The sequence below is a fragment of the Platalea leucorodia genome (genome assembly GCF_965183815.1).
Source record: "Platalea leucorodia genome assembly, chromosome: 4".
Taxonomy (NCBI): domain Eukaryota; kingdom Metazoa; phylum Chordata; class Aves; order Pelecaniformes; family Threskiornithidae; genus Platalea; species Platalea leucorodia.
This window is the reverse complement of record NC_138826.1, coordinates 85,508,365-85,530,729: the sequence shown is the minus strand read 5'-3', so window position 1 is coordinate 85,530,729 and position 22,365 is coordinate 85,508,365. Positions and strand designations below refer to the sequence as shown.

The following is a 22,365-nucleotide window of genomic DNA, read 5'->3' as shown; positions in this document are numbered from 1 at the left end:
CCCCATAATCGGAAAGCTTTCTTTTGTGTAGTTGAGCTTAGAGCTTCCATGAAAAGTTGTATTGCTGGCTTTCTAGAAATGGTGGTACCACACAATGTTAAAGGTTGTCTAGTGAAGCCAACTTTGTACCTTTATTAAATCCCTTCTTGCACACTGTGGATGCAAAAAGCTAGTTTTTACGTTTGTTTTGATATCTCTTGAACCTCAGCGCATGCGAGAGTTCTATCAGCTTTTGCAATAGATGGCACTTAGATTTTGGTATTCTCCAGCTTAAAGCCACTGACATTTGGAGGCTTAATAAATTTATTTTATAGAACAAATTGTAATTGCAGCATTATTATCAGGATTGTCTTATTCTGACACTCTAGTCAACTAATAATGGGCAAGGCAGAAATAGATTAAATCCACAGTAATTAAAATTACAAGTCCATCTCAGGACCAATGCTATATACAGCTGAGTTAGCCTTCAATACTAAAATTCTGAACTGGCTATGTAAACTGGTGAGCGTAATAAACAAGCATAATCCCCACCATCAGTTTTTCTAATACATTTCTGTCAAACAACCTTGCTGAAGCTTTCTATGGAAGCAAGTCTGACCTCCAGATCTTTAAAGGCCAGTCCGTAGCCTAAAAGAGATATGGTCACATAAATTAAACCCCAGTATTTATACATAGGAGCACTTAAAATCATGAAATACATAACACTTGCAACTTCACGATGACACGTTACATGGCTCACCTTTGGTTCCAAACAGGAGCCAATGGCCCAAACAGATGTTAAATGTTTACCTCCACTCCCTCATATCGAGACTCAAGTTCTCATCTACTTTCAATCATATTCCTAATACTTGTAATTAGGATCTTACTTAAAACACAAGCAGAAGACGCAAATTAAGCTTGTTCCAGCAGATTTTCTAAGTGATGGGCACTGAGTGTGCCTCTCCCTGGGCTGCCACTGGCCATCCAAAGAATCCGGCACACGTGGTGGTCTTTCCCTGCTAACGCCAAAGTGCTGGTTGCTCTAAAGACTGCCTCTTCACAGGTTTCTTTTCATTCCAACTCATTTATTTTTAACCAGATGCTCTATACAAAACTGGCTTTGCCACACAGGCTCTCTTCTTCGGGCAGCAGGAAACATAGGTAATGGTGGCCACATTGCATCCAACAACATCCAACTGTCCAGCGGCAAAAGCCAAGTACCCATGTCACAGCTCCCCTTTATATACATTTAATCAGTTCTTTGTAGACTGTATCATACATTTTTCTGTTTCGATTCTCTTTTATCCTGTGCTTAGCATACTTTTGAATTGTTTATTTACATTACCCATCTCCTAAGGATGCATTCAGGTGCCAGTGACTAAAAGCATCTCCATTTAGTTCATAGTAAATGCCTTTAAACACTATATCTAAACATTTCCTATAATTCTGCATATTCTCATCAAACAATACTACAGGTATATTGTAAAGACCTTTGTTAATTGGATTTCAGTTACAACAGTCAGCCTCGAGTACTCCATCACTTTAAACTCTGTTCTACTTCATATTTTTCAGGCTTGCAGAGCATATCTTTTTCCCTATGTAATAAACTCACATTTTCACCAGCACTGTAATTTCCCTGTAGGAATAACTACCACAGAATAACCACCCAACTTCTAAATGTGGGTCAACCACCTCCATAAAAGTTAAACCTAAACCTTCTGAGTCGCAGATAGGCTAGAAGTTAGTAATTAAAGGTTGCTGAAGCCTAGCCCACATCATACCTTTTCACTACTGAAACTGACTGCAAGCCAAAATTATTGTTTCATGGAACTACAGTCTCTTTTCTAGTAGCGCTCCTGGAAGACTAAGTCAGTGACGACTGATGCTAAAAAAGGTACGGATACATTTAACCAGCTTAAAATCACTTATATAAGCCCTGAAATAATCAGAGGGGAAAAAAAAAATCAGAAGAGAAGACTTAATATCTGCAAGGAGGTTGACGCAGGACAATCAAGTCTTAGCGCTTTTCAAGCCTGTTTTAATGACTTTCCTATGAGTGAAAGCCCTTAAAAGGCACAACAGTTTGCCTTTATAAATTAGTGGGAATAGCAACATTAAAAGGAAGACTTTACTACAATATTCTAATACACTTATATAACTACAACATTTGTCTAGTAAGGGATACAACACAGGACACACAGAGAATAACCAGAAATTTCTTTAAACATAATAAAAAATTCGAACAAGTTATATATGTACATTCTATAGAAAATAATTCCAGACTAAGCACAACGCAAGCCAGAGAACATCAAGTGCTGTTCTAGTGAGATAACAGCAGCTTTTAGAAAGTATATCAGAGCTAGCTGTGGGTAGCACTGAAAATACTACCATAATAATTCTTAAAATACACTAAAAGACTACCAGATTCAACATGGTAACAGCTAGCTTTGGTTTCAAAGTTTCTTCTTTTTATTTGAACAGTACTGGAGGGGAAAACAGAAAAATGATTCAAAGTTACCTGAGAAACTGCCTTCATTACTCTAATGGACTAATATCATTACTTTGACAAAGCAAACGATGGGATTTAGGGAGGCTCATACAAAAAAAATCAATCTCGGGAACACTACTCATGGCAATAACTAAAGGAAGCATAGATTACTAGCATGGCTGCCAAGAGTACAAGAGGAGAGAATATTAAGTAAAAAAGCCTGAAGTTTTCACTAAGGACTCCACACACCATGACAAACATGTCTAAGGATATCCTAGGCAATAGGACAACACAAGCAGGTTCAAATGCAAATAAGCACAAGGAGAGCAACTATGGCTTGTTTTTCATTTTTGTTTTTTTAAACAGATTATCAACATGTCGGGTCTACTGACGAGTTTCACTTTGTATCCAATCAGTTCACATGGATCCACTGAGAGTTTGTTTTCAACACGTTTAGCAAGGCAGAGGGACTGTTTGAAAGCTGGCAAAAAGTAGTGCTGAGACTTTTTTTTCCCCTTTCCTAAAGAGAAGGATCTTTCAGTAGGTGTAATTGTTAAAACATCTCTACACAAAGGTTCCAGGCTTAGGTGGTGTATCATAACACGGCTGCGTAAAGACAAAACTTAAATACCTGAGACATTAACATGACCATCGGTTATAGGATTACACACAGATAACAATTTAACATCACGTGGACTGTTCTCCCACAAGTCTTAGCATGCTTTAATAAACTAGTGCACCACGTAATGCATTTTTTTCTCTTTCAGATTAACACATAAGGATACAAAGAATTACATACAATATTTCAATATGCTTTCTTCCTTACCTCTTTATTGTAAAAGGCAGTGTTTTTGAACCAACATTTGGAACAGATAATTAATGTCAGCATTTAAGTTAAAACTTTTGTAAAAAATAGCTTTGTCTTACCATGACTGTGGGCAGTTCCTGGGCTGAGAGATGGTTGGAGTAACTCTTTGGTTGGAGTAAAATAGGCTTCTTTCCCCTGGCGCTGGCTCATTTTTCCTGGAGTTAAAAGCTGTGATTCATCGCTGCTTGTTACCACTGCTGGAATACAAAATGGATGCTTGTTCAATGATGTTAAGTACTTGTGCTTAGACTTCTACTAACAGCTTCACTATTTATGAAACTAGTATTCAAATGCTGTCGTGCAAAAAATTTTTCATTCTAGAAAATGAGGATCTCAAACCAGAGATTTCCTTTGATGGGATAGCAGAAAGGAGCTGACAAGATTAGTCTAAGACATGAGGCAGAAGATGAAAACAAAAACTAGGAGGAGGTAGGAAAGGCTGCTACTGAATACAGGTACAGCACTGAGCTGTTACTTAACTTCTGAAATCCTGCTTTCTTCACCACTTTTGTGATAGTTCTTGGTTTAACTAGCCACAACACAGCCAACCCAGGAAATGGCTTGCCGAATCAAGCTGTGCCACCATCCCAGAAAGCTAAGATGAATGTATGTACGTACATCACAAGAAACAAGTCTTATTAATAAAGATCATGTATAGACTCTGTCAAGGGGAAAGGTTTAAAGCAGAAGTTACTCTCCTTGAACCTTATCAGTTTGAAAGACTTGTTTGATGTCTTCTAGCTCTTTGTAAGATCACCTGCCCAGCCATCCTGTTTATGGTGCCTGTACATTTCCTTAAGCTGCACACAACAAAACTGTACCTTTTTTGATAGTGGAAGAATGGCTGACTCAGTAACACCTGTCCTGTGGAAGCAGATGTACTGACAAAAAGCTTACTAAAGAAGAGCCTGCCTAAAAGATTGGAACTTACAACGCAGCTCATTTTAAGAGTTCTCAAGCTTTCCTCACAGATTTAAAAGTTCAGCAGAAGATCTAGTCTAAACAAACAGGTTCCATTTTCTGGATGGAATCCGCCAAGTACAGAGGCCCTCCTCGTAGCTTTATTTGTAGACTATATTTGTAGCTATTATTACAGTAAAGGAAACGTTTTTCCAGCAAAGCCTAGCATAAACACAAGGCAGTATGAAGAATGCAAGGATACCAGGATACCCACCTGTACTATTTTTCTATATCAGATAAACCATCTAAAGCTCTGCTCCAGACAAACTATACCCTATGCAGACTGATGCTCATGAAAAATATGTGAGGAGATGGACAAGGAGGGTAAAGAGCTCATTTTACCAGTTCAGAGTTCAAGTCTGTCAGTGCCAGAAGGACAATACTTCAAAGCAGTGACTGACTTTGCTCTACCTGTAGTAGCACCAAACTAGCTTTTTATTTTCCTGCAGCTACAAGTAAAGGGAAAGGGCGAGGGAGTTGCTGAAGCCTTGGGAAGGGACTGCACCACCAAAGGTCCGGTATCTGAACTGAAAAATAAAAGAGGGACTAGAAAACAGGTGCTTCACAGGCTTGCACAAAATGGGTCCCTTCGAGGGGAATGAGCTATACTCGTTTTAAAAATATTTAAGGTGCACTGAAGTAGCACCAACTTTCAATAAACTAGCTGAAAGCTGCTCTCAAAGAGCCACTGGCCATTTAGCTCCATAGGAACGGGATTTCACAGCCCCTCCCGCAGGTGCCCCCTGCCGTGGGCAGCGCTCTGGCCCCGCAGGGGGGCACCCCATGGGTGGGCACCCCATGGGTGGGCACCTCGCCTGCCGCACTGCCAGCCATGTCGGAGACCCGCTCTGCAGCAGGAAGACTGCTAGCAATGTCAGAAAGGGTCCTTTCCTACAAAACACAGTTTATGTATCACCTAACATAGAATATCTCATGGTAAGCAGTTTGCATGCCTGGGGATTCAAGACGAACTTTGTAAATCAAGCGGGCTTTTGAGAAATTCAATCTATAAAGCTGAAGGATGATTAGCAGGAGAGTTTTAAAATCTCCTTTTATACAAAGCATTATAAAAGTACTAAAAAAATGGAAACAAATCAGTTAAAAACATAAATGTCTATTCACACTGTAGCAGTCACTAGGAAGAAGTTGTCCCCCTCCTTCAAAATGCCTCATCCTGATGCCCAGATGTTTGCTTTATGGTGAGGGGTAAGACAAGGCAAGGCAGAACATACCTGTTGCTTTGAGCAGGGGATAGTGAATAAGATTACTAAGAGGCTTTCATCTTTTTTCTCTAAAAGATTGACTAATGATCTGATTTTTACAGGTGCCTGTGTAATCGCAACTGTGAAATCAGCAGGACCTTCAGGCAGTTAAGCTCTGTAAAGATATGCCTTAAACATTTTATGGCAGGAGCTCTGGAACCTTAAAAGACAGAGATGGAAAGAAAGCAAGCTATTACGATGCAAAGGAGAAAGTACTTGGAAAGGAGAGAGGAGCAGCAAAAGTTATGCTAGTAACAAACCTGAGTTTTCAAGATGCCATTAAATCAAACACCTACCACTCAGAAGCAGATCTTTTTAAGAGAGTAGATTTAATCAGTACATATTAATAGATAAGTCAGCAATTTGTAGAGGCTCCTTTGCTGCTGTTTATAGCTTCTTATGGATTGATTCTATAAACACTATAAAAATGCATGGTACATACTGAAGTCATCCATTTACTGACAATGTTTGATGGTCCTACAGCTAACTTTGAAGCATGAACCCATTTGAAGCACGGAATGATTTTATCCTGGAATTTCATTACATCCACAGAATAAAACCAGCAGTGATACTGAAAGAGAGCAATGGTCATTTACTCTAGTGACCTTGCTCCTTGTGAAAGAAAAGTTAGCATGAATGAATAAATGATGTTCCTAGTCAAATGTGTTTTCTTATTTGCCCCAAATACCAAACTGAAACTTACAGTTTTGGACTCACGTGTCCCCATGTACCTGCAGCGTATCTCAAAAACCACACTCAGTTTCTGACTAATCTTCAAAGCACTCACACTTTCTAGTGAGTTTTGGTGAGGACTACCAAAACATGATTTTTTTTTTTTTTTTTAAATGTTCCTGGGGAATGCCTCATCTATGGAAATGATCAGAGGGCTGGAACACCTCTTCTATGAAGAAAGGTGAGAGAGTTGGGGTTGTTCAGCCTGGAGAAAAGAAGGCTCCAGGGCGACCTTATAGCCTTTCAATATATAAAGAGGGCTTATAAGAAAGATGGAGAAAGACTTTTTATCAAGGCTTGTAGTGACAGGACAAGGAGCATCTTTAAACTGAAAGAGGATAGATTTGCATTGGACATAGTAAGGAAGTTTTTTACAATGAGGGTAGTGAGACACTGGAACAGGTTGCCCAAAGCAGTTGTGGATGCCCCATCCCTGGAAGTGTTCAAGGTCAGGATGGACAGGGCTTTCAGCAACCTGATCTAGTAGAAGATGTCCCTCCCCAAGGCAGGGGGGTTGGACTAGATGATCTTTAAAGGTCCCTTCCAACCCAAACAATTCTATGATTCTAATTCTTCTTAGGTTTCACATGCCATCTCCGCAACTTGAAAGACTGATTTGGTAGGCATATACTCAACGTCTCCGACAAGACATACATTAGCATTGCCAACCATTCCTTCCACTCAAAGGCCTCAAAGTGGTGATTTATTTTTAGACTTTCACTCAGGCTTCAGAGCGCTCATCCAAGAGAAAGATCATCTCCGTTCACCCCCTCCTTTACCTGAGTGAGTTTAAACACATACCATCTATCTCCTTAAAGATGAGCAGAGGGTTATTTTAGAGAAGAAACAGCACTTAGTAAATATCAAAGCCTTCTCGCGACTCCTTCGAGGGCACATTTCAATACTACCAGAACTATTAGAGTTGATAATACATCCTTTGTTAAATTTCCTCATACTGGCCATAAAATTACTAATATATGGTTTTTAAGTAAGATTCACGCATCAGAAGAAACAAAATTGGGGTCTTTACAGCCAATTTATTTCATCAGATAAAGCTATGAGAAAAAAAGAAGTATCTGAAGTGGCAGATTCCTAGTTCTTCTGTTTCCATAATGAGCATTTGAAAGTACCTACACCCCTGAAAATAGCACAAGGACATCAGATATAGAAAAAGGTTTATTATAATTCAATTCCACATTATTTTTGAATGTCCATAATAAGCAGTATCAGCTAAGACCACGGCTTCTGCACACATTTCTCACCAAAAAGAAAGAATTTGTGCCTGCATCCTTCCCTTCCCCACATACGCAAACTCTTAATCCCAGGCAAAATTATTCTGCCAATCATACTAACGCCCATGAACCAATGGCACTAACAAGTCTTTGGCTGCAGGCACGCACATACAAAAAAACACTGAAGTTTTCCCTACCACCACACCAGATCCAATCCTTATTTGAGTATTACAGTATATACACCTGTTCATTTCTGAAGATGTAAATTTATTAAAATTAAGTGAACCTTATGGCACTATAAACAGACAAGCTCAAAACTAAAAATGTTTCTGAACCATTATTTCCATGTCTTTATTATCTATACTACAATAACATTTGAAGGTTTCATTTCAAACTGATAAATATGTCTTTTTCTCTTCTAGGTAAGAAATTTAAGAGAGTTAGTTTTTTATAGCCATGACTGGGAAAGGCGAAGAATAAACTTTTCCCACTTAAAAAAAAAAGGTTAATGTAGGGAAACATTTAGATGAGTAGTATGCCAGGTAAAATACTTTTCCAACAGTAAATTTTCATTGTACTTCAGCTTCTCAATTACAGTACAGAAGAAAACTCAGTATTTAGCCCAATAGCCTATATGCAAAGATTTATGCTAACTATTATGAACATGTGTGCAAACATACTATAGGAGAGGAGAGTCACTTACTTGATGGTCCATGAGAGTCTCTGTTATCACCATGATGCTGTGTACACATACAATTGAAGAACGAAGAACAGCAAACAAAAAAATCCAGGCCAGGAAGAAGCAAGTGCACAAAAGCAGCAGCAGCGGGAAAGAAGGACAATGAAAACAGTGTTAGTTCATAACTAAAATACAACATGCACCTCAATACCAAAGGCAAGACCTCAAGAGACTTAGCAGTTCAGAAAAGTTGAAGCAACAAAACTGACAAATATGCTTATAGGGAAGCGATTATTAGAAGCCATTATCGTATATGGTTAGTAAACAGCAACTGCCCCAATTGCTAATTCTGAGTGGAACCTCTCCATCAGCAATTTACTGCTCATATGACTTGATACGCAATATATTTTAAGAAATTTTTAGCTGGAATGTTTTCAGAAGACTAAAGCGCTGAAGAAAGCTGAAATAACACAAAATTTGTTTCCAAAACGGCTCCGCTTTCAGACAGGTGTTTTGGAAAGACAAAAACTTTTAAGCCACCAGTAATGTGCAAGTACCCACTAATGCCAGATCCAAGCCTAACCGCTTCTGTACACAAACATGAACTTAAAAGCCACAGATTCAGTGCATCTACAAACAGAGGCAACATTTTAAATTGCTTAGGATGCAAGACAAGCAGTGCAGTTTTAAATTTAAGAGGACATTTTACATCAAAGTATTTCCAAAGAATCAAGTTGTATAAAAAATTATCTGTCCCGCTGAATGCATCAAATATAGGCAGTACAGAAGAGTAATTACATAGTAATAGTCTGTACTCCTTTCTGACATTTGATCTGGAATCTTTTATAAATCATTGCTACCCAAGGCCACAATCGGGGCTAAGATGCCACTGCGCTCAGCCACGTACTGATATAAGGTAAGTTCCACCTATGTCTTAAAGGATTTACTAGCTTTGAAACCCACAAATAACAGAAAAGGAGGAGAAAACAAGCATACTGATCAGCATGAACATTTCTTCCCTAAAAATAAAATAAATCCAAACATGCTGTATCTTCTATATCCCAAAGAAAAAACTTCTGCTCCTTTAAGAAGAGAAATCCTTGCTCTGCTTTAAAGAGGATTCAATCTTGCCTCTCTGTTATCAGGACTAAACAGCAGGAAACATAAAAAAGAAAAATAAAAATCTTAGCAAGCAGGAGTCTTGTCTTACACTCCTGATCTCAAAACACAGATTTTTATTCCTCACAGTTGCCTAGGGGTGTTAAATTGACACTGCAACATTCAAATATAAAGTACTGCCATGAGAATACAGCAATTGCAGTACACATCATTGAAAAGGTGAGGGAACCCTTCGTTCACAATTTTGCACTTTCTGGAAAAGGACCTGATTAAACAAGAGAAGCTGAAATAAATTATAGGTGCATTTGGTAAACAACCTTCTATCCCTGTCAGAGACTAAATTTAGGTCAAAGAGTGAAACACTGCTAAGGGAACCCATGAACTTACCAGACAGGTTTAGGTACTAGTACATGAAATGCATTCAAGAATTCAATGGTTTTCAAGGCAAAGTGTTTTTTTTAATGTACAGGTTAACTTACTGCAGACTAGGAAACAATTTATGTTCATGGGGACTGATACGAGAGCAAGATAAAGGAGCCTGCAGTAACTGTACAGAGATCCAGCAACCGACTGAAGGACTGGGAACACCGCTATTCAGCACTGGCCTGCTTTATTTCACACTAAAAGTTGGAAAGCAAGAGAAGAGAACTGGAAAAATAAATTGTTAATAGACATCTAGGATCAGAAGTTTCTGAGACTCAGACAGCATGTTCACTCGCAGTGCATACTTACGCGTTGAAGAAGTAAGCGTGAAAAAGCACCGCAGCAGGTCCTGTCTCACTGCCTGCCTCTCAAGCAGCCTTGACCAAGATACAACATGACACCACGGAGCAGGGCAACCCGTCACCCGAGACGATGCAGGGGCTTTTTATGTAAATATTTTAGCATTGCATGGTTAATCCTGTGAACTGGTACAAACAGCTCCTACGCCAGAGGCTGAAACACAAGCCTGTCTAACTCTGTCCCTGATCTTCTCCAACAGACATTCTGTTTACACACCAAACCGCCTCCGTTGCTGGTCAACCCCCTCTCTTCATGAGAGCGATTTGGGCCTGTGTATTTACCTAAAACCCGCAGGCTACGTATTTCTAAATATTGATGCAAGATACTGAAATGAGACTATTTTGGCCAAAAAAACCTCTTCATGTTCCAATAGCCTATTGCACCTCATCGTCTGCAATTCCTATCACTGCAGATCGGGGATTCAAACCCCTAAGGGAATAAAACACGACAGTTTTACTACTCTGATGTTTTCTCCGGAAGGCATTCCCTGAGGGCATTCCTGTCCATCATCTCCCACAATGTTTATTCTAAATATACAAAATTAAGAAAAGCATACGCTTATTTCCAGAGACACAGCCTACCCTTATTTCTACATTTATTTAATGGATGACTTTGGTTACAGATTACAGAACAAGCCCTTTGACAAGGGAGGGTCTCAACACTACATGATCGATTTAGCTTCTGCTGAGGCACATTTAGTTAAAAATGTTACTACCAAAACATATAAAACCTAGCCCTCCTCCCAGTAGAGTTTTAGGTTAAGACTGAGGAATAAAACTATCACATGAGACAGCAGCCATAATTCTGTTTTCATACAAAAGCAGCTCTGTGCTTCAGAAAAGCACTATTTTTAGACATTGATTTCTCAGCAATAAAGTTTATAACAACTGCTACTAAGCCTAACATTATATCTGCCAACTTGTCCTATAAACCAAAATCCTTTTCCTGTTCAAGATGAGGGTAAAAGCAAAAACATATGTCATGCTAGCATGTCTCAATCTCACACTACAAAAGGTAAGCTTGTTAAAAATATTTACTGGATTTACAATCTAAACCTACGGCCAAATTCTTAATGGAGTTTGAATGCACATTTTAAAGCCAAGTTAGAGTTTTCACCCTGCTGGAGACGGACTTTCCCTGAAAGCAGTCCCTAATATGTGTAAAATCACTAAGATTAATCATGTTACATTTAAATTCAGGACCACCAAAGCTGATCAGTAAAAAGGACCTCTGTTCAATGCTTCAAGGAAAAAAGGTACTTTTATGTCTGCTGATGTATTTAAATAGCAAGGACTGACTGTAAAACTTATATCAAAGGCAATGTATTTATGAAATACATGTTTTGGTAAAAATTAGAACCGACTAGAAAGTTTTCTAAAAAAATCATTTAGAAAAAGAATGGTTTAAACTAAACATTCCCATGTAATGTTCTGAGTTCTGGGCCAGTCAGGCTTGTTTAAATTAAATTATTATTTTATAGAAAAAAAGACAAAAACTGTTCTGAAACAAGAACTCAAACCAGCGCCTAGTATTCTCCTGGAGGTATTTAAAAGACGGGTAGAAGGGGTGCTTTGGGACATGGTTTAGTGGTGGACTTGGCAGTACTGGGTTAATCGTTGGACTTGATGATCCTAAAGGTCTTTTCCAACCTAAACGAGTCTATGATTTTGCACTGCTTTAATGGTGCCAGACTACAAAAATAGTTTGCTGAGCTGTCATAAAATCTGTGTTCAGATACAGTGTATATAAACCTAATTATTAGAGAAGAAAAGCATTTCATGTAAGACACTTCTCCCTAGACTGATTCTGGAAAGAAAAGCCCACAATATTAAGTTCTGTGATCTCCTCTGTTTTCCATGCAAGCCAAAAACACATTAGAAAGCTGACACCTCTAAAAAGGGCTTTTTAAGGTACCTCCTAGAAACCCCCCAAATGACTTAAACCATGTAGCAAAATGTTGATCGGTGTTCTTCATGCATGTTTGCAACTCATGTATTTCATGAATTTTAATCAGACAAATGGAACTTGGAAAAAAAAAAAAATCAGATTGCAGCTAAAAGTCTGGAATACTGAACAATCTCAAAAAAATTAAAATTCTGGGAAGTGGCAGGATTTGTGTACACTCCAGATCTTCAAAATTACTGGTCCAATCTCTCTTAAAATACATGCCTTTTTTTTTTTTTTAATATGTCGGTTTCAATTTGTTACTATGGTGTACACCAGACCAAAGATATTAGACTCCCAGATAAGCTTTCAAAAATGGTTTTAACAGCTGCAGTGCATCACACAAAGCTTCACATTGTAACTGCAGTTAAGATAGACAATTACCCCACTAAATGATATTTTGGTAAGAAATGCTTAGAGTAGCCAATCACAGCATACCATTAGTTAAAAAATAATATTCTGAGATGACAATTCAGGTGCCTAAGCACACACGATGAAAAGGCAAATCTGTCCTTACACTCAGCATTTTTCTGAAGCAGACTTGGTAAAACATATAGAGCCTCATTTCAAGACAGCTTCTTAAAATCACGCTATTGTGAAGGCATGTCACAGAAAGGAAACTAGCACATTTCAAGTTACTTTCAATTTTTTTGTAAACTGGTAAGTGTTTTTATTTTTATTTTAGGAAACAAGGAGCACAGCAACTGAGTTGATAGGATTTTTTAAAAAAAATATATTCTATTGCACAGCTGACAGATGATACTCAGTATGTTGTGCCTGGGATACAGATGCATTGGCCTTGCAACAAATCAATGAGTATGTTTATTACAGAAAAAAGCCAAGGATTTTCTCAATGCACCACAAAATATCTTGTCTCCAAATTAATCACTTAAGATAAAAACAGTAATAAAATACTTGATCAAATTAATATCTCTATCTAGTAGTTGAACCATCACAAATAAAGTTGGTCACTAATGAGATGTTAAACTTGAGCTTTTCAGTTACAGAAAAAATATCCTATTTTGCCATTGGGAGGCAGTGCTTTATATCAGAAAGCAGCTTTGAAAACTAAAAAACATTTCCTGCTTCAGCTATTAGAGTGCTTCCATATAACACAGCTTGTGGAAAAATTAAATTCTTAAGTAACTTCAACATGATGATGATGATTAAGTGTCATAGTACCCACTAGCCTTTCCTGTTTTTAAATTGTGCTTAGAAAGAAAGAGCTGGTATTTTCACTACTTTAGAAATTTTATTATCAGCACAGATTATCAATTCTTACACCTGGAATTACTCTGATAACATATAATTATCACTCCTCATACCTTTCCTGCTCCTCATTCCTCCAAGAAATACATTATTTTTTTTCTTTTGTCCATAGTCACTAACTAGTAAAGTGCCAAATAGTAAGACCGAGAGGAATACTTTTTTCTTTTGGGACTCAGAGACACCAGCGATCAAATCCAAGAACCAAATGTTTCTTGACATCCAGCCCTTTTGCCATGAGAATCTAGCAAATGATGGGTGATACAACACGATACTCCAAATGCACTCACCAGAAAAGTATCAATTCAAACGAAACTAGAACAGATTCAAGCCATTTAATCCTCTCCCTGCAAAAGCATCTTCACATTCATCTGATTATATGAAGCCACATTTAGAGTTACTCACTGAATTTCTATCAATGTCCCCATCAACCGGAACGGTCTCCATGCTGAAAGGGCGTGTTGTCTGTCTCTCTGTCAGTTAGAGTTCTTCCATCCTGCTACCCGAGATCCTGGAGGGGGAAAGAAAAAACACAATAATTTACTTCCAATGGCTGAAATCCATTAAAGAGCCACACTCTCCTCTCTATGTTTTAAGAGGGTAAATAGTCTCCTATTGTAAACTGTGTATATTACAGTTCCTTGCAAAACATGCACATTACCCATAAAAATCAACTTTTTAGGAATGAAGGGAGAGAATAGTCTCAAATAAAATGGCCAAAACAAAAGCTACTCACAGAGGCAAGTGTTTACCTTTAACCACACTTTCATCCAATAAGGATGCTGGAAGAACACAACCAAAAAAAAAAAGAAAACCAAAAATAAAACCAAACTCATAGGTTTTGCCCTGTATTTTCACTCGTTCCAGAGTCCCCAGCAGCACACCACTCCCGCCCCACAGGCACGCACACACAAGCTGTTTGGGTACGTAAAAGCTATTCTGGAGCAGTCAGAGCTCATGGCTTCCCAGCAGAACTCCAGAAACAGCCACGTTTTCCTTTGTGGAATAGAGACACAGAAATTAAATCATTTGTGCAAGCCAGCACCCTCTGTGGCAAAGCGGGTGCTCAGCTGGTGGTCACCACGCACAGCCAGAAAGCAATGCCTTGTTCTCTAGACGTTTCCTATCTACTTTTTTTGCTAAAGAATGAAAGCTACAATAAACCTTAGTATTCATACCACATTTGAAGTCACCGGTGAGACAAGAAAATGGTCTAGAATCAAGCAAAACTTGCTGGAAAAAACATGCCTTAACCGTTCATTCGTTTCATGGATTTGAGGAGGGAAGCAGATCAGGATGCCTGCAGAGATGCCCGTCTACAGCCCGTTGCTCTGCTTCTCTCTCTCTCCAAGGCTCTCATCAGCAAAAGACACAAGTGGACACGACGGCTGTAAGCTAGCCTGTTCAAAACAGTAAAGGCAGCATCCCCCAGGGAGAAAACCCTGCGGTCCCACCCTCCGTGAAGCCACGCTCACACTGCCCTTCCCTCCAGCCAGAGCAAGTGTTTGATCAGAGAATTAGCCCAAGAACAATTTTTTTTTCAATTTTCTTTTTGTCTTGGGTGCGGTGAGGGGGCAGGAAGCAGCTGAAGTTACAAGGCACATTGCTAAACCATCACTTGTGCAACAGCAGGGGTAGTATGGAAATGGTGACTTTTTTTTAAGCTACGGTGTTAGCATATTATGCTTAGGGTAAATACATCAAGCTATGGCTTCAGCTCAAGCTTTAGCAGAAACGGATTGACTGAGGACATAGGGAGTGAGGTGGGAGGAGGCATCACAGCCTCTCCAGGGAGCCTGAGGAGTGTCTGGGTGCAGGAGGACAAGGAGAGGACCAAGGAGAGGAGCGGTGGAGGACACAAGATCTCGCAGTTCAAAGCCTGCCTCAGGAAATACACACTCATGAAAACAAATCTCACTATAAAGAACAACCATTTGTTCAACAGCTTTCAACATTTTTACTATCATAATTTTGTTCGTGTATTACGTAAAGCACATTAGAATTAAAAATCCTTTAGGAAGAACATACAGTATTAACACACTATGGCAAGTTACCATAACATATGCCACTAAAACACAAAAGGAAGTTTTGTGTTAAAGAAATTTAAAAAGTTATGTGTTAAAACACATAAAAAGTTTAATACAAAGACCGCGTGCTAAAGAAACTGCAAAGTTTATAGTTCCCTATGACTCAGTTCAAAGAACTGACAAGGATCTTACTCAAGTGCCTAAGTAATTACCAAGGTGGCACGTAACTGGGAAGCGTATGGCTAGATGTTTTCGTATAAATTAGAAACAGTAGACATCTGAAGGGAGACGACTACAAGCGATTAATTAGCATTAATAAAATGAAAGATGGCATTACCACGGAAAGAGGAGTTCACCCCAGCAGCTCTGTTTCCCGGGGCGGCAGGCACTGCAACACGCACCTTCCACACACCAGCGCGGGGATGCAGAATCGGGTGATGTCTCTTGGAGGCTGCTCCCTGTCATCTCTCCCCCCGACACCCATTTTAGGTTCTATTATTAGCAGGAAATTCAGCAACACCAGACTGCATACATATTCAATTTACGGAAACACAAACTCTCTTAAACAGGATGAAAAATGAGTGGTGTTGTAAACAGATGTATACACTGATATTTAAAGCAGTTAGTCAGCTTTTTTAGTTACACAAACTCGCAACCCTACTCAGTTATCCAAATAAACAGATCTTTCCTGACGCAGGAACATTCACCCTAAAACAGTTTTAAACCCATCTCTATTTTTAACAGACATTTTTAAACTCATAATTTTTGTTGTCAACACTCCTGGTGTATTCTGCTCCTCTGTTTATTCACATGACCACAGCCACTACACCCTTCCTTGTCTCAGTCTCAAGAGCGGTATCATCAGACAGGTACCCTAATGTCTAATTCTTAGCAGTCATGGATGTCCGTGGTCCCCAGAAAACTCATAATCCAGCAGGGTCCCAAAGACTGCCGAGATGTTATCTGGGAGAGGGAGGGAGAAAATTCTGCCTGCTCACGTTTGAACAGAAATGCAGAGTAAAGCAGGTGCAGAAATGGTTAAGGATTACCTTCCCCCACATTGTTTAGCTTACCAGCAGCCAGCCAGCTTGGCTTATTTTTCTTGGCAAAATGAAGGCTGAAAGTGAACAATATTGCTTCTGAAATATGCCAAAATAAATACCAAGGAAGGAAAAGGGATCTCTCAGCAAAATGATATTGCCAAAAAGGCAACTAAGTATCAACTTGGAGAACAGATTTATTTTGAATATTACAGAATGCTTCCACCCATCCAAGCCCCAAGGCTTTGAAACAACTTTCTGATCAATGTAGGGAAGGGGAATTTATTTATTTATTTATTTGTAAATGCAGCCAGGTTATTATGAGGGATGCTTCCACGAGTAAGTGAGCTCTTTTCTACTTCGGCTAACCCAATCATTAGATTTGAAGACACAACCCCAAATTTAAATCATCATCTTTTTAGCTTTTGGGAGACATTTATGACATGCCTTTGCTCCTCTCTCCACATTGACAAGCATTTGCAATCTGGTAGTCTGCCTGGTCGGTTGGTTTGGGGCTTTAATTAACAGATGTTCCTACTTCACAATCACAACTCTTAAGAGTTTAAATGCTCACAAGGGCACATGCAAACTGAAATTATTTGAACAGAATTATATGATGGCATCCCAGCTAATCACCTATGTTTCTTTTATAGACAATGGATACAAACTGGCACTTAGAAAGGTACTGCTCATTTTAAAGCAGCTGTACCAATCAGACAAATCATGCCACAAAATAAGGTATTTCTCTTCGACTGTGAAGAGGATCTAGGGTGACCAGCTCAGAAGCATATATTTAAAGCAGAAGGGAAGGACAGCATGCATCAATAAAAGGCACTATTCTGTGTGAGCAGGATGTTATCTAACTATCCATACATATGCATACTGAAATGTCTTACATGACTTCTTACCTCTTCCTAACTACCACCCTTTAAAAAAAAAAAAAACAAACTCAAAAGCCATAAGAGCATGCCTCAGGTCCTGCACTTGGGTCACAACAACCCCATGAAATGCGACAGGCTTGGGGAAGAGTGGCTGGAGAGCTGCCCAGCAGAAAAGGACCTGGGGGTGTTGGTCAATGGCTGGCTGAATATGAGCCAGCAGTGTGCCCAGGTGGTCAAGAAGGCCAACGGCATCCTGGCTTGTATCAGGAATAGTGGGGCCAGCAGGACCAGGCAGGTGATAGTGCCCCTGTACTCGGCACTGCTGAGGCTGCACCTCAAATACTGGGTTCAGTTTTGGGCCCCTCACTACAAGGAGGACATTGAGGTGCTGGAGCGTGTCCAGAGGAGGGCAACGAAGCTGGTAAAGGGTCTAGAGCACAAGTCTTATGAGGAGCGGCTGAGGGAGCTGGGGTTGTTTAAACTGCAGAGGAGGCAGCTCAGGGGAAGACCTTATTGCTCTCTACAACTACCTGAAAGGAGGTCTAACCAGATGGGGGTCGGGCTCTTCTGCCAAGTAACAAGCAACAGGACTAGAGGAAACGGCCTCAAATTATGCCAGGGAAGGTTTAGATTTTGTAATAGGAAAAACTTCTTCACTGAAAGGGTGGTCAGGCACTGGAACAGGCTGCCCAGGGAAGTGGTTGACTCTCCACCCCTGGAGGTATTTAAAAGACAGGTAGATGTGATGCTTAGGGACATGGTTTAGTGGTGGACTTGGCAGTGCTAGGTTAATGGTTGGACTCAATGACCTTAAAGGTCCTTTCCAACCTAAACAATTTTATGACTCCATAATATCACATGATATTCTCTGAGGTATAGTTGCACAGGTCACAGAGCAAAGGCAGCAGAAACCAGATGCCTTGGCTGTGTCAGAAGTGTCTGTGGCAGCACGCCTTTAATCACACCTTTACAGACAAGCAGTGTTCTATATTGACTTATAAATCCTGTATGTTAACCAGATTATATCAGTGTTTATTGTAGGGATATGTTAATTTACCTGAATAAAGGGGTTATTAGGAAAGACAAGCTCTTTTTATCTCCAGTATAACAAAGGCTCCTCACCAACTATGTAACTTGTTCCAGGCATATTACAGAGTTTAAACCTGACTCCATGTCAGTAATACCCTATAGGAGGCATGTTTCTAACATTAATACTGTAATTCAATTCACAAAAGGACTCTTCTTCCCCTTCTCCCACAGAAGATTAGCTTCCATTCAAGCACTCCACTAAATTCCGAGAATTTCATCAAGAGTCTACCTGATCTCATGGCTGAGATGCTTGCTATGCTGCCTCCTGTATCCTCACTGTCCCCCATGTGAGTTCCTGAACTTCAGCCAAGGTGCAGCCACAAAGTGAAAGTGGCAGAGATGACCCCTGAATCTAATACATTTTCTATTTAATCGATGGACCAAGTTACTTGAAGACCTGAATACTGTATTATATATGCAGGTTTTAGCTTTCTCCTTAAATACTATCACCTACGGTTACTAGGTATGGCATTTGCACTGCGATACTGTTTTGTGATCTGTTATAGTATCAGAGCACCCACTTACTCTCCAGCATCATACCTCATAGACAAGGCACGGCCTCACCTGTGACCTGCTAACGGGCTGCACTGAGTGCACAGTGAAATAGCTACTGCATGCTGATCCCGCCTTTGCAAAGGGGAAGAGCTCTCCAGGGCTCTCACCTCCAAAACTGACCTGCTCAGCTCTGCTGGATGCCTGCCTTTTTTCCTTAAGGCCTAAAATAAGTTAATGCATTTCAAATTGCCCAAGATGGGTATCAGATAAGAGCATATTGTAAATTTTTTTAAGATGACACATGCATAATACATTGACTTCAAAGATCAATGTGGCAACAAGCGTGGGCAAGGCACACTAGGAGAAAGGAAACCTAGGTGTTTACATTGGTGTCAAGAAGGGTAAAAATCCACCTAAGTCCTTGCTGGAAAGCAGAGTCACTACAGTACCAGAGAAATGCTGTTCCACAGGGAATCACAGAATGGTTGAGGTAGGAAGGGACCTCTGGAGGTCATCTTGTCCAACCCCCCTTTTGCAGGAGGGCATCTAGATGGCTTTTGAATATCTCCTAGGATGGAGAGTCCACAACCTGTCTGGGCAACCTGTGCAGTGTTTGGTCACCCTCACAGTAAAAACATGTTTCCTGATGTTGACAGGGAACCTCCTGTGTTTTAGTTTGTCCCCACTGCCTCTTGTTCCATCGCTGGGCACCACTGGAAAGAGCCCAGCTCTGTCACCTTTACAGCTGCCCTTCAGGTATTTATACACATTGATGAGATCCCCCCGAGCCTTCTCTTCTCCAGGCTGAACAGCCCCAGCTCTCTGAGTCTTTCCTCATGTAAGAGATGATCCAGCCCCTCGATCATCTTCATGGCCCTTCGCTGGACTCTCCAGTATGTCCATGTCTCTCTTGTACTGGGGAGCCCAGAACTGGACCCAGCACTCAAGGTGTGGCCTCACCAGTGCTGAGTAGAGGGGAAGGATCACTACCCTCGACCGGCTGGCAATGCTTTGTCTAATGCATCCAAGGATACCACTCGCCTTTTCTGTGGCAAGGGTACATTGCTGGCTCATGTTCAACTTGCTGCCCATCAGGATCACCAGGTGACCCTTAGGTAAGCAGTTCTCAGGTGTGGTTATCAGTGCATTCAGTTCAGTAAGGTCCGTAAGGAAGTTTAAGGTAATAGTCTTGAGAAAGGTATCTAAGTGCTAAAAAAAAAACAACAAAAAAAAAAGGGAACAAGTAGTTTCATAAAAATTAAGAGCTAATGGGGACAAGATCAGTTTTACAAGATGAAAGGAAATCTACATCCTAAATCTAACTAGAGTGATCAAACCAAGGCTCTCAAAAAACCTAAGTGTCATTCAGCAGTCATAGGACAGGGTGAAGGCACTTCACTTTGCTCCATGCAGTGGAGGAGCAGCACTAGCACAGAAGGTAATAAAGGTACACGTTTTGCTTTCAAGGCTCTTTGAATCCAGCACACCAGAAGTACAGCCCCCTGGTTGTAGTACGAGGCCACAGACTGTCTCTCTCAGTTCCCGAGTCCACACACCAAGTACACTTCATTAACAAGCTACAGATCAGGCCAGCTTCTTGCACATGACACAATGTCGCTGCATGCCAAGGACCCAAGGAACTGAAGGTGAGTTACTGATAAAAATGGAGTGGGGCCAACAGGGTCAAAGGATTCAGCAAAAGATCTGGTAAACAAAGAAATCACAAATTTTTCTCAACTTTCAAACTAAGTATCTTACACACGCTAACAAGAACCTGGAAGAACTAGGAAGAGGTTTCATTCTGCAATTCTAGAAGAGAAATTTGAGAGCTGAGTAAATCTCTAGGTTTGATTCCTTCTGCTGTGAAGTCAGGCCAAATAGGAGAGCTTGACAAAACCAGTAATAGTATAGGTGAAGTCATAGATGACTAACTGCATGGTTATGTTAACTCTGAACTGCAATGTCTGAATGCTCAAAGGTCTGCTAAGGTATAACCACATCAGACTCAACAACTGCCTCACCTATGTCCCCCAAGCACACTGTGATCACTTAATGCTATCAGCCACCAAATACACCCTTATGAAACGCTTCCTTCCACCCCGAGTTTCATCACCTGCCTTCTCATTTCCTGAATAAACAGTCCACGTGCAAAGCAAGCTGCTTCCTCTGTTTCCGTATTGCTGTTCTCAAAGGGCAGAGGGGGGAAACAAACACCCAGAAAAACTGAAACGCTTAAAAACAAGACTTGAAAACATCTCTCATTTAGAAAAAGCTTGGAAAGCAGAAACATTTTTCAGATATCTCAGCTATCTTTTGAGAGTGATAGATGGCAGTGAATGCCAAGAAAAGGATAGAAAACTTCTGAACAGCCACTGCAACTTTAATAAATTACTACCTTAAACAGGTGTCCCACAGGTAAACTTGTCCTGATAAAAATGAAGGAGTACAGAAGAGGTGGTAAGAGTTACCTCCAGGTACTAAAACCCAGCATCCTCTCAAAGCTCAAGTCCCAAGTGTTCTGGAGCCCTTTGGCCATTAAAATGCACTTCAAAGCTCCCCAACCTGTCCTAGTCTTCATGATGCATATTTTGCAAGATTGCTCCCACAACCCAAAGGAGCTACAGGTCTCAGTACTAAAAATGGTTATTGCTTTGCATAAGGGTGTCTTGGTTACCCAGACCATTACCCACTTTGCGTCCACAGGCAAAGCTTTATCTAGGACTCAGTCTAACTTTCGAGGATAAAAACAAGAGAGGCACTAAATCATTAAATTCTTTGCATTTATTAAGCTTGAACCAGAGAGCACCTACGAAGTTTCATAACATACTCGAAAGATTTGTTCTGCTTTCGTGTGACGATGTAGGAAAAGAAGATTCAATCGAACCTTACATAGCCAAATCTAGCATTTTATTTTTACACTTCAAGGTGCTGCAGTACCAACCAGCAAAATACCCAAGTGGATGCCAAACTAACCTTACAGCAGATACACTTGTATCAATACTAGCATTGTTTAAACAAGGTTAAATTGGTCAACAACAGTCTTTGAAGGAAAAAAAAAAAAAAAAAAAAAAGGTGCAGACTAAATGGTTAGACCCATTGCAAACTATTTTCATTTCAGAACTCCACCCCAGACACCAAGGCACATTTGCTATTTGTGTTTTTCCTGCCAAAAGGTTTAAGAAAGCAACATGACAAATGTAATCATTTTAAGTCAGGGAATCCTGCCTCTCTTCTAACAGCGTTAGAAGCTTTCTTTCACAACTGTAAAGGCACTACCGATAGCCTCACACGCTCCCCCATCTATCTAGTGAACTCATGTTCATCTAGCGGTTTGCATTAGAAGCCAAGTTGCTCCTATTAATATCTCAGTAAAAAAAAAGTTGTTCTGCACTGTGATGAAAGGCCAGCTGGTACTCCCTGTGGTTCCTCATCTCTCACGGTGGCAGCCGGATGAAGTCACAGTGTGACACGCTCCTCTAGACACAGCTGAAAGGAGTTAAGAGATTACTCATCCTCCACAC

The 22,365-nt window shown here is 40.2% G+C and overlaps 1 protein-coding gene across 10 annotated transcripts in view; it reads right to left on the bottom strand.

Annotated features, from left to right (window-relative positions):
- OSBPL8 (oxysterol binding protein like 8) overlaps positions 1-22,365 on the bottom strand; it is a 95,174-nt gene that overhangs the window by 47,609 nt on the left and 25,200 nt on the right. For 2 of the 10 annotated variants that reach the window (XM_082308876.1, XM_082308882.1), the window contains exons 2-4: positions 13,718-13,823; positions 8,225-8,261; positions 3,395-3,532 (exon numbers count right to left, since the gene is read on the bottom strand). In XM_082308876.1, the coding sequence (XP_082165002.1) occupies positions 3,395-3,532; positions 8,225-8,261; positions 13,718-13,759 (217 nt within the window). In that variant the 5' untranslated portion in view covers positions 13,760-13,823. The other 8 variants (XM_082308881.1, XM_082308883.1, XM_082308879.1 and 5 more) reach the window with 8 other exon arrangements.